General features: G+C 35.4%; 3 protein-coding genes and 1 pseudogene across 3 annotated transcripts; 3 read left to right on the top strand and 1 right to left on the bottom strand.

Annotated features, from left to right (window-relative positions):
* Positions 4,068-5,004, top strand: LOC104784454 (short-chain dehydrogenase reductase 3a-like). The gene is made up of 2 exons (XM_010509478.1): positions 4,068-4,081; positions 4,158-5,004. The coding sequence occupies exons 1-2, from the start codon at positions 4,068-4,070 to the stop codon at positions 5,002-5,004; spliced, it is 861 nt and encodes a 286-aa protein (XP_010507780.1).
* On the top strand, positions 5,448-6,804 carry LOC104783298 (short-chain dehydrogenase reductase 3b-like). Its single transcript, XM_010508434.2, has 3 exons — positions 5,448-5,487; positions 5,576-6,028; positions 6,235-6,804. The coding sequence occupies exons 1-3, from the start codon at positions 5,474-5,476 to the stop codon at positions 6,545-6,547; spliced, it is 780 nt and encodes a 259-aa protein (XP_010506736.1). The 5' UTR covers positions 5,448-5,473; the 3' UTR covers positions 6,548-6,804.
* Positions 8,736-9,898, top strand: LOC104783299 (short-chain dehydrogenase reductase 3a-like). The gene is made up of 2 exons (XM_010508435.1): positions 8,736-8,883; positions 8,972-9,898. The coding sequence occupies exons 1-2, from the start codon at positions 8,870-8,872 to the stop codon at positions 9,729-9,731; spliced, it is 774 nt and encodes a 257-aa protein (XP_010506737.1). The 5' UTR covers positions 8,736-8,869; the 3' UTR covers positions 9,732-9,898.
* LOC104783300 lies at positions 10,847-12,175 on the bottom strand (annotated as a pseudogene).

Below are 13,069 nucleotides of genomic sequence, written 5' to 3'. Positions count from 1 at the left end.
AAAGGGGGGGGGGGGGCTTAGATCGCAACGATTTCTCAGTGAATCTGAAAGCCACAAGCCATGAATCGAAAACAAAATCAAGTCGATAACTAAAAAATTACCAAATCAAAGCTCGCGGGTTGAAGTGCGAAAGCCCTACCTCCTGATTCCGGTGTAGGAGTAAGTGAGCGCCGAGAGAAAGATGATCACCGGAAAAAAATTACGGAGAAAATGAGAGAGATGAGCAGAGAGATTTCGAAATTTCTGGGGAGAGAGAGAGAGAGAGAGAGAGAGAGAGAGAGAGAGGAGAGGGAAACTGAAAAAATTTTGATTTCGCACACACTACTTACTGTAGCTGAATTGAGTGTATCGATCTGCGACGCCGGAAATATTGGACGAGTTTACCCCTGTGGTTTCTCAGAATTACATTACATTGTGGCCGTCAGATTGAGGTGATGACGCGTGTCCTTATCTGCCTATATTATTCTCAACATTTTGGCGCTCTAATTCGCCTCTCAAATATGTTCAATCGTTTACAAACGAAGACGACCATTGCACGTGTCCGATTCTGTTAAACTTGACGGTCAAGCACGGTGAGTTTAATTATTTTTTTTTAAAAAAGAGCCGTCAAATAATCCGGTAATACTAACTACTAAGAAGAGTTTATTCAATCACGGATTTTAAATTCTAAACAAAGTTTCTGTGTGATTTAATTTTAAATTTTTTATTTTTATTTTTATGTAAATTATGTATTTTTATTCTATAATTTATAAATACTAGTTAAATTTATATGTTATTTGTTTAGTAATTTATTTTTGGATTCCAAAAAACTATCTTATATTCTTAGGAAAAAAAATCAATTTTTGTTTTTTGAAATATCAAATGGATTTTCAAGATGAGAGAATGTGAGAAATGGTTCTCCATAAAGAATCCTTTAGATACATTTTGGGACTGGTGGCCAATTATTAATTAGAGACCATCTAGGCAATAACCATTGTTTCAAGCTTGACCAATTTGAAAGAGCAAAATCAGAGCACACTATCATATCATAATTGTTTCATAAATTCATTGAGCCATATGCAATGTTTACCTAGTATAACAATGGATCAGACTTCTTTAAAAAAAAGTTCATAGAGATTCTTACCCAATGAATCTTGAAGCAAGAGTAGTAATTTTGATGTCAGTTCACATATGTGATGGAGACTCTACGAGTGTTGATAAACCTTGTCAGCATCTTCAGAGAATGGTGTCTTCTTGATACACAAAAGGCGGAGATATATTGATCCTTCCACAACATTTAAACCCAATTTATTTTCTGTTAATATGAAACGCGAAGAGAATATATTTGGGGATCTGCTAGCCCACTGAAAAGATTCTTCAGAGGAAGAGGAGTTAGAGAATAACTTGCGAGAGGCTAAATTGAGCTATAATGACAAATCTATATTAACATTTTTGCAGCAGTTTTTTGAAAAAAAAAAACTTTAGAGTTCTAAACTATTTACAATACTATGTCATTGGCATTTGTTATATTTTTCACATATTTTAGCAATAGAAAATCAAGTCAATCGTTTTCCTTTATCATAACCCTATAAATCAGTTTGAAATAGATTTTGTATATGCGTCATTACTCAACAAATTCAATTCCGAAATTAATTTCCCCCAAAATCTCTATATGCATAACCGAAAAAAAAAAGAAACAAATTAAAGTCTTAGAAAATATCGAATAAGATTAAATTTGGTATATTCCTAATAATCAAAATATTTTGCAAATATTTAATCCCTAAATAGTTGCATTAACCGATATAGGTTGAAATGTTCAACCTAATTTAGAGCCTATACATTACTTGGCCCTTAATCGCATGTTAACATCACCAAAAATCTCAAACATACGGCTTAAGTGGTTATGATATATATATTTTTGGTTAAATATAATGTTGGAGAAACCATAGAGTGGTTATGATATATATATATATATATATTGGTTAAAGAGCATTATTAACATTTTGTAATATCATATACTTGGAATTTTAGAATATAGTCATTTCAGTTCTCAAATATAAGGTTTTCTTATACAGTTAAGTCATTATTGTTTAATTTATTTTATCAAAGAAAAATTTATTGTTTATTTTATGTTTAATGCTTTTAGTTTCACTAATAGTTTGGTTTGTATAACATATATGTTCATAAACAAGAATAAGATGAATCAAAACAAAAATAGAGAAGTCTTAGTTTTCGTTTTTCTACTTTTGTTTTGTTTTTTCTTAATTCATGTAAATTATATTCAATTTATTATATTTTTTTGATAATAACTATAATTATTTATCTATATTAAAAATACATTTTAATTTATTGACAATAAGAACCATCTCTAATTAAAAAAAAATCAGTAATTACACTTAAAATCTTTTACGGTTATAGTTTCTTAGTTTCCAAATTAGACGATTTATAACAAAAGATAGTTAATGTGATAGCTAAATCCCCAAATTAAACCAAAATGATAACGTGATTATGAAGATAATTATTTTAGAGAATCTACTTATTTTAAGAAAACTCTATAAAAATCTAAATTGTTTCCTATAATTTCGTTTTAATGTCATATCTTCCTGTAATACTCAATTCAGATTTTTTGGCTTCTATTATGGTTTTTTAAGCATGATTGGTAGTCTTTGGCCAGATGGTCCTAATTAACAATAAAGTTATATTAATTAATGAAAAATGATATAATTTGTAGAAGAGAATTCTTTATAGGTATTAGACTTTTCATACAATTCAGATTGTTTATATATTTTTCACTAATATTTTCAAGATATTTAAGTTATTTTCTGAAACTGATATTTGGTAAAATCTTTTAAATCTTACAAAATCATTCACGATATAACACCAAACTCAACAAAAATAAAAGATGTATATGTTTTATCTGTATTAAAAATTTTGAAATACATTTGGTGTTCTACCTTTTAAGTTACTTATTTATAAAGTTAATCCCTAAAAAATTATACAAAAAAATAAAACCAATTAAATTCCTAAAGTGTCTCTACCAATTTGGTTTATAATTTCCTAAAACAAATTATATATTTAGAAACTTATTACACTTAATAACATATGCCAAAAATATATATACATGATTTTTTTTTCTTTAAAAACTCTCATATTCAGTAATAACTATATTGTTTGATATGAATAATTAAAATCTTTATTGGTTATTAATATGCTGATAAAAATGTAAAAATAATCAGTTCACGGGTTAAATATAATAATTTGGAGTATTTATAATATATTTTAATCCACGGTATACTGTATAATAATTTTTAAAATATAATAATGCAAGAATAATTCTTTCACGGGTTAAATCTAAAAAGTACTAAAAATTTAAATTTTTATAACCATAAGAAACTCGATACGGTAAAAATATAACATTATATTATAAAGTAAACTAAATAATTGTCTTGTCGTGTCTGCGGTATACAGCTGGTCAAATTTTAGAACTAAAAGTAAAAATACAATTATATAGTCTTTAACACTAAACAAAATTAACAAACAAATATAATTTTAAAATTTTTTGATTTTTTGTTATAAAAATATTGGTTAAAATCTAGTACTACTGGGTAAAGAATAACAAGTGAACACTAGTGCAGTCATATGTAGATCAACACCAACACAAACTTGCTAGCTAAAGCAGTACGGCGCAGGCTAAATTGCATTTTGGTTGGTGATTGAATGTTTTTTTTTTTTTATGATATATGTTGTCATATTTGCTCTGATTAAGTAAGTAATTAAGTAGAATGATCAATATTATTTTTCTTTAAAATGGTAGACAATTGTGAGGAAAGTGAGACTTATCACAGAGTAAAGGCTTATATGGACATTAAGATAAATATGATGTTTTTCTTTGTTTGTAATAAACATATTAAGATAAAAAGTTTAAAATACGTAGATTCGGTCAACACAATTTACAATCTATACCTTACTTAGATACCCTAGTGCATAGCATAATCCACGGATGGTTCTTCAAGTGTATAAATACTAATACTAGCTAGCCTGATCAAGTTTTATCTCCGAGTATAACTGTGAATCAATCCTATTAAACAATGTCGGGAAGCAAGTAAGTGCTTAATTTCTCTCTCACACACATATTTGATTAGTTAATCTAATTTATCTACTTTGTGTGAATGCAGAAGATTGAATGGCAAAATCGTGATTATAACAGGCGGAGCCAGCGGGATTGGAGCCGAATCCGCTAGGCTGTTCGCTAACCACGGAGCTAAAGTGGTCATAGTTGACGTACAAGAAGAGCTAGGTCAAAACGTTGTCGTTTCAATAGGTAACGACAGAGGAAGTTTTTACCGTTGCGATGTTTCGAACGAAACAGAGGTAGAAAACGCCGTTAAGTTCACCGTCGAAAAACACGGAAAGCTAGACGTTCTGTTTAGTAACGCTGGAGTCATTCTGTTTAGCCAACCGGGCGTCGTGGAAACGCCGGGAAGCATACTCGACTTGGATCTCCAAAGGTTTGACCGAACAATGGCGGTGAACGTTCGTGGAGCGGCTGTGTTTATCAAACACGCGGCACGTGCCATGGTGGAGAAAGGCACGCGTGGTTCCATCGTTTGTACGACCAGCGTTACGGCGGAGGTTGGTGGTCAGGGATCTCATGAGTACACGGCGTCGAAGCATGGGCTCGTGGGGCTGATTAAATCGGTTTGTGGCGATTTAGGGAAACATGGGATAAGAATAAACGGCGTCGCACCGTTCGCGGTGGCGACGGGGATGACTAGCCACGACGAGGAGACGGCGAAGCAGGTTGAAGGGTATTGCGAAGCTAAAGGGATTCTTAAAGGTGTTGTGTTGAAGGCTCGACACGTGGCAGAGGCTGCTCTGTTTCTTGCTTCTGATGATTCGGCTTATATCAGTGGTCAGAACTTAGCAGTGGATGGTGGTTATTTGAAACTGCAGAATCTCTTATGTTCAGTAAAAATATTGGTCATTTGTTTCCCTGTTATTGATGAAGTTATGAAAGTGTTTTAGTAGTTGAATATCATATTCCATATCAAGATCTTCGTCTTTTTTCTTAGATCGTTTGATTTTTAGCTATGGACGAAAGATGCTTTAAAATTCATAATTAGTTGTTGAATATCATAATCCCTTATCAAATTAGAATGTTGAGGGAACTTAACTATGCAAAATCTGAGTAATCCTTTATTTTCAGTTTACAAACAATTAAAGACCATTTCAAGCTACATAGAGTGAATTTGAGTTAACTATGAGAATTATTATATACTCCATATGAACCAAGTGTAAATTATTAGTATTACGGTGCATAATTCAGAGGTCAAACAATTCTTGAGCCATTAAACAAAAAAAGTGAAACCCACATGGCACGACAGAGTTGACTTCTTTTTACCATACATATTATTCATGTATAAATAATCATCCTTCCACACATGGTTCTGCGTAACTATATTCTTCCAAAATTTTCCAAAACGTCTCAACAACAATGTCTGGAAATAGGCAATTTCCTCATCTCTCATAACATGTATGCTAACGTTTAAACCGTACGTTTTACATAATTTTCTAATAGTGATTTGTTTCTTTGCAGATTGGATGGCAAAATCGTTATTATTACTGGTGGAGCAAGCGGGATTGGGGCTGAGTCCGTCAGGTTATTTACAGAACACGGCGCTCGAGTCGTCATTGTTGACGTACAAGACGGGCTAGGTCAAAACCTCGCCGCTTCAATCGGAGAAGACAAAGCGAGTTACTATCACTGCGATGTCACCAACGAGACGGAAGTTCAAAAAGCTGTTAAGTTCACCGTCGATAAACACGGGAAGCTTGACGTTCTGTTTAGTAACGCCGGCGTTATTGAGCCGTTTGCGAGCATCCTCGACCTAAACCTCGACGAGTTGGACCGTATATTCTCCGTTAACCTTCGCGGTGCAGCCGCTTTCATCAAGCACGCGGCACGTGCCATGGTGGAGAAAGGCACGCGCGGCTCCATCGTTTGCACTACCAGTGTCGCTGCTGAGATCTCCGGGACAGCACCACACGGGTATAAACTAAAATTTCTGTTACGAATCCAATAAACAATACATGTTATTAGCTAGATCGTGACAACAAGACCATGCAACAGCAAGGTTATCATAAGTAGCAAAAAATGGTCATGTTGCCACGATTCATTTGAGATTTAGTTTTGTTGTCACCAAAATTAATTAATTCCAACAAACATATTTAAATGTGAGATTAAATAATTTATAGGTACACGGCGTCGAAACATGGGCTATTGGGTTTGATCAAATCAGCTTCTGGTGGGTTAGGGCAATACGGGATAAGAGTAAACGGTGTTGCTCCGTTTGGGGTTGCAACACCGTTGGTTTGTAATGGCTTCAAGATAGAGGCAAACGTGGTGGAGGAGAACACGTTAGCGTCGGCGAATCTAAAGGGCATTGTGTTGAAAGCTCGCCACGTGGCAGAGGCTGCTTTGTTTTTAGTATCTGATGAGTCGGCTTACGTAAGCGGACAGAACCTGGCAGTTGACGGCGGTTACTCGGTGGTTAAGCTGTTGATATAATACAACTTGGCCACAAAGGTCCCATGATGAAATGTTTCTTTATAGTAATTCGGTCAAAAGTTGACTTCACTTAAATTTGTAGAGAGAGAGACATGGGGATTGGGAAGTTTCTGAGGTTGCAAATTTCCTTGAATTGTGGATGTTGTAATTTTATATGGAAACATTCATTATCCAACAAAGTGCGCATCTCGAGGATAATCATTTAAGCAAATTACAAGCTTAATTAGATCAATAGTGGCCTGATGGGCTTTTCTACTCTGCTTCGAGCCTCTCTGTTTTCATATTTATATAGCCTCTTTGCTATTTCATTTGGATTTTTCTGTTAATATATAACTTTCTCAATAGTCAATTACTCCGTTTCTAGATGATGTGGATACTTACATTATTATTATTTTTTTTAATTTATAAACTTAGTCATGCATCATTCTTTTTCTCAAAATAAAGGTTTACTTACTTAAAATTCATTAGAACATTTTTTTCTTTGTGGAAAACTATCATCTCCTTGCGTTTTATTCAAAAATTAAAAAGAATTACAACACAACTTGTCGTGGGGTTTCATGCCCGCGAGCATCCTCATCAACAATAAGACCAACATCACTTGGACTAGACTTTAAAAAATGATAACCCAAAAGTAAAGTAAAAGTATAGAAAGCTACCCGTTCTGCAAGATGGTTCGTTTCTCTATACACATGTAATATCCGGACTCTTCAGTCCCTAGAAAGAAAGCCATGGCACAAACGCACCAGGAAAACTAAGGGATGCGTGTCGCTAATCCCCGTTGTTAAGAACCCCACCACCAACTTGGAATCCAACTCAACCTCCACAGCCCGAACATTCTTCTCCCAAGCTAAATAAAGATCATAATAAACCTCCCATAGCTCCGCTAGGTTAGCTGAACTGAACATATGCCAATATTCAGAGCAAAACCACCGCACCACCGACCTGTATGATCTCTGAATACCCCTCTCGCGGTTGCCAATCCTGGATTCCCACGGGATGCTCCGTCGGTGTTAAGCTTAATCCATCCTTCAGTCGGAGCTCGCCAACGGATCATTTGTTCCACCCGTTCTCTCCTATTCTCCCTTGGTTCTCGAACACGATGCGCTTGACTCACCTCCTTGGCCAACGCTTTGACAAACTTGATCCGATCCTACATTTCCCAACTACACCAAAAACATTACCACACCGCCACTTCCAGCTCCACCATAGTCCCATAGCAAATAGAGTGGACCAAACACAGCCTCCAACATCCGTTGTTACCCCTAGGTTCCCATACAACCAATCCAAGAGAGAGCCACTAAAGAAAAGATGTCTCATATTCACCGGAACCATACGATTCCATACCCCTGCCATTGCTGGACAGTCTCGTAACACATGTAAAATTGTTTCCTCATCACCTTTGCAGACTTGAAAAATGCTAGAATCGCCAATATGTCTTCGATGACGTTCATGATTAGTCATGAGAACTTGATTAGCCGCCAACCACAAAAAAGTCCTTACCCTTTCCAGAGCCACTACCCGCCAAACACGAGCATAAAACGCGGCCATAGATTGCCTTGGAGACGAGTTTCGTGTAAGCATATTATAAGCAGAAGCCACACTGAATCTCCCATCTGTAGAACCTCCCCCGGCTAACCTGTCAATAGCTCTAGTCACATTATCAACCACCACCGATGACAGCATCGAACAAATGTCCTGCATTAGAACATTTCTATTATTGATAGAGATAGAGTGATTTTTTTAGATTAAAATTTTAAATGATAAACTATAATAAAATTAAAACCAATAGAAAAATGACATGTAAGGTAGAAAGTGTCTTGAATGATGTCTCTCTAGTCCGTTGTTACCCTTTTCTTCTCTTTCTTCAAAATTGTCTTAAATTCATATTAACAAAAATACTAAAGACATAAGCAATGGAGGGGGTCTTATGTTCAGTTCTTTTTGGTTTATATAGAAACAGTTAGGGAAAGGTTACATCATATGTAGTTGTGTAGTCTTTAATTTCTCCGTTGAAGGTTTCAATTAGAACTTATAAATATTGATACAGTATACATAATTAAATGTTAAATAACTATAATCGTGTCGAAACCTTCAACGGTAGTTGTGTAGTCCTTTTCTTGTCTTGACAGCTAGCAGTCCAAAAATAAGAAGAAAAGTCTAACATTGTGAACAAAAACTCAAAATGTAGTTTATAAAAAAAAAGAATTAAGTCAATAAATAGAAACAGCATGGTGTATCGATCGAGTCAGTCACTCCTTCAAGTGTCTATATATATACAATCTCTCTTTTTATCTCTGTGTCTCCGTTTGAAATCATTCAACAATGTCAGGACTTAGGTAAGTGGCTCCAAAGCATTTACATATGCTAACCGATTTATTTGCGTAACTACAACGTTCGTTAATTTATATGTATACGTATGATCAGATTGGAAGGCAAGATCGCAATTATAACAGGTGGAGCTAGCGGTATTGGAGCCAAAGCGGTTAGGCTGTTCACGGACCACGGAGCTAAGGTGGTCATCGTTGACTTACAAGAAGAGCTTGGTCAAAAAGTAGCCGCTTCTATCGGGGATGAGAGAGCTACTTTTTACCGTTGCGATATAACAAACGAAACGGAGGTGGAGAACGCCGTTAAGTTCACCGTCGAGAAACACGGAAAGCTAGACGTTCTTTTCAGTAACGCCGGCGTTATGGAACAGCCGGAGAGCTTTCTTGAGTTGGACCTCGAGCTGTTTGACCGAACCATGGCGGTCAACGTTCGTGGTGCGGCTGCGTTTATCAAACATGCGGCACGTGCCATGGTGGAGAAGGGCACGCGTGGGTCTATCGTATGTACGACGAGCGTCTCTTCGGAGATCAGTGGTGTGGGACCTCATGCGTACACGGCGTCGAAGCATGCACTTCTCGGGCTTATGAGATCTGCTTGTGGCGGGCTGGGAAAGTACGGGATTAGAGTCAACGGTGTTGCACCGTATGGGGTGGCCACGGCGCACAACAGCCGTGACGAGGAAACGGCGAAGATGGTGGAGGACTATTGCGCCGCCACGGCGATTCTTAAGGGTGTTGTACTTAAGGCACGCCACGTGGCAGAGGCGGCTTTGTTTCTGGCTTCTGATGATTCGGCTTACGTCAGTGGCCAAAACCTGGCTGTCGACGGTGGTTATAGCGTCGTCAAGCCCATGTGAAAGAAATAAGTTGGCTGTTGATTTGACGTTTTTTTTTCTTTTCATTTTAATGTTATTAATTGGTATTGGCGAATAATTCCATATTATTCAGCTTATCACCAAAGCTTCATAAAATAAAATAATAAAATAATAAAATGTTAAATTTAAATAGACATATACATGTTGAACTTATGAGACCAAGCTTACGGACCGTTATGATGGGACCGGATGCTAAGTCAGGTTTGTTTTCAACATATTTAAATTTACCACTTAAGTTTGAAAATATTTTGTAAAAAAAAGAAAAAAAATAGTCAAATCCTTTTAACAAAGAAGTCAACTTCTTTTGTCTTTTTTAAAGGAAATTAAGAAAGCAATATTGTACCTCCTACAGCTTGTGTGATATGGATGTGACAAACGTCTTGGCTGTGCAAAAGCAAGTAATTCGACCTCCTTCAGCTCATCCAACCTTTAACTCCTATTAAAAATTTGCATGTTGGTCTAAGAGCATGTTTATCGGTGGGTTTGAGTAAGGGGAGTTCTTAAATTTTTTATAAATTAATTGTGTACTGTTTGGAATATAAGAACCAATGATCTTTTAGATAAAATTTTCTCTTTTATTGGTAGATTCTTATTTTGGGTCTCTTATTTTTGAAAATATTGTTTTTTAAAATTTAAAAAATTTAAATAGAATAGAAATGGTATAAATGTGTAAACATTTAAGATTTTATAAAATTAGAAAATATTCCATTTTTATTAATTTTCAAACATACAAAACATAATAAAAACATTAATACATATTACAACAGAAGTGCAATTTATAAATGAAGAAAATGATTAATTTTAATACTAATTTGCTCCAAATTTTGCCCAAATATTTTCAACCAAATCATCTTTATGTTTATGCCTATGCTCTCTTGGATGTATCAAACTACTGCTCTCGTACATACATTTCCAAGCATAAAATAAACAGGAATTAGATTTTAAGATTGTTGTTAAACTTATTTGCTACAAACGTGGACGACGCTTATAATTGAGCTTCTTCTCTTTATCAGTGCTTCTTGATTCATCAAATTACTTAACTCGTTTAACAATCTGTTTTTGTCTTTAGCAAGTATAAAGAAATGAAGATATGAAGATAAGATCCATCAAAGTACTTGTCATTGCCAAATATCAAATTATCCAACACCTTTAAAAAAGCCAAAACCAAGAAAATCTCCCCTTAAACACGCCTCCTAATGATAATGTTCACACAAGACACCAATTGATGTGATCCTTCTTAGCAATCCCAGTCTGGACCAAGAACTGAGACACTTTCTTCCTTTGATCACCTTGAAGCTGGATGATCTTGCCTAGCTCCTTGTCCTGCACAACGTTCCCGTTGCAGCAGAAATCTTTCTTGAGATCCTTGAGTATCCTCTCGTAGCTGTACTCTTTCTTAAGCCCTTGAAGAGTCGTCAAGCTCTATTTCCCATTCCTCTGCTGGATTCGGATGTGAATGTTCTCTTTTGCTCCCGGTGCATCTGAGTCTTTAGCCTCTGCGAATGGATCGTATGTTGATGGAATGTGAATGTCTAGTTCAACCATGTAAACTTGGTTACTTGGAACTACGAAACTGCTCTTAATTAAGCTCTGCTCGATTCTTTCTCTCTCTCTCTGCAATTAAATAATCAAGCAAACCAAGTTTAGACATCAACGATACACAATCCAGAACATAACTATCATAGATCAAGAACAAAGTCTAGTCTCTTTATCAAAGATAAATAATCAAGTACAGAGCATGACTTAACAAGATTACCAAATAGAACATATATGATCTATGATCCTAATAGGTCATTTACATGATCAATTGGAACAAAAGAACTTTAAAAAACTATTCCCCATCGAGATCAAAATTTCTCAAAAACCCTAACAAATTCAAGTTGAATCCTGTATGAGATGATCACTAAATTTTAAAGGGATTCATTCAAGATCAGATATCGAAACCATAAACAAACAAGAAAATAGAACGCAGAATCATATCAATCCTATTCGAGAACGAAACAAACAAGACGGATCAAACGAAATCTTGGGAGAATTATTAATCAATTTAAACAAGGGAAAGAACAACACAAACAAAAAAAGATCAATCTATGGTTCTCAAGAACCCTAATCCCTTTATATAATCACCTTCTGCTTCAATTCGCCTCCGACCCAACAATCCACTGATTCTTTAACCTCCGATTCATGCAGAACTTCCTTTGTCGGATCGGGAATTTGATCGCGACACAACAGAGAGAAAGAGAGAAAGAGAGAAACCAAAAAAATTAATCGCGACACAATTTTTTTTTTTTGCCTTCTCTATTATTCTCTCGTTCAACCAAAGAAAGACACATAGCGTCTCTTACACCCGAAGAGAGTCTACTATATAAGAGGATCTCTTCAGTTTTTTATTTCTTTCTGATTTATCTTTTCTCCAAAAAATACTTAAAACCCCACTAACAACCCCTAATATACTACCGATAAACAAGCTCTTATGAAGCCTAAAATTTAAGTTTCCCTATTTCCCCAAAAATATAATAAACTCAGTGAAATAGAGATAGATAACAAAGCTCACCTCTTGAGTTAGTGGCACCAATTAGATTGTCGAATCAAGAGCTTTTTGCAGGTCTTTGTTTTGAACTATGTGATGATTTGAGCTACCAAAACTATATCACAAGTGCTCGAGGTTCCAATAGATCGAGTTCTGTCAAATGAAAGAAATAAAAACTTAAGCTTTGTGAGAGAAGAAAGAACAAACATATATATAAACAATAGTTAGATTGAGCTGGTGAAAGATTATATGAAGATTACGATGATGCAAAATGTTACTTACTGAGATCCCATAGGCAGATGGAGTTGGATACTATCCTTGTGTCTGGCTTCATGATCAAAATCTTCCCCCAAGTAGTGATATAGTGGCAAGAATCTGGAACAGGCAGAGGAAATAAAGAAGAAGTCTCAAAAATCAATCATTCCAAAGAAACAATATATGAAGAAGACAAACAAAAGCACAGAGGTTTTAATTGAAAGATGAACTTACTCTAGAACTCTCTTGACTTGAAAGCAGAGTCACGGATATACAAAAAATGCATTTTATCAAGATCTGTGATTATCAGGAAATTCATCTATAAGCTTGGTTCCCTGAAAAGGCACAAAAGTGGAGAAGAATCAAAAGCAGAGAAGCCATGTAAGATCAAACAAAGACACAAGCTAAACGTTTTGGTTGTGTACAAGCATGCAATAACTCGGCCTCTTTCAGCACATCCAACAAACTTCATTCTTTCAGGGACTACAACATATAATAACACAAAGCGGTATCAAAAAAAAAAAAAAAAAAAAAA

This window comes from Camelina sativa, chromosome 4 (assembly GCF_000633955.1).
Source record: "Camelina sativa cultivar DH55 chromosome 4, Cs, whole genome shotgun sequence".
Classification (NCBI taxonomy): domain Eukaryota; kingdom Viridiplantae; phylum Streptophyta; class Magnoliopsida; order Brassicales; family Brassicaceae; genus Camelina; species Camelina sativa.
The sequence above is the reverse complement of the archived record's forward strand: the minus strand, read 5'-3'. Positions and strand labels throughout refer to the sequence as shown.

Bases quoted from the DNA above. Each gene is read 5' to 3' on its own strand.
- LOC104783298 (XM_010508434.2), top strand. The intron at 6,029-6,234 runs GTATAAACTAAA...AATAATTTATAG, and splicing joins TCCGGGACAGCACCACACGG to GTACACGGCGTCGAAACATG.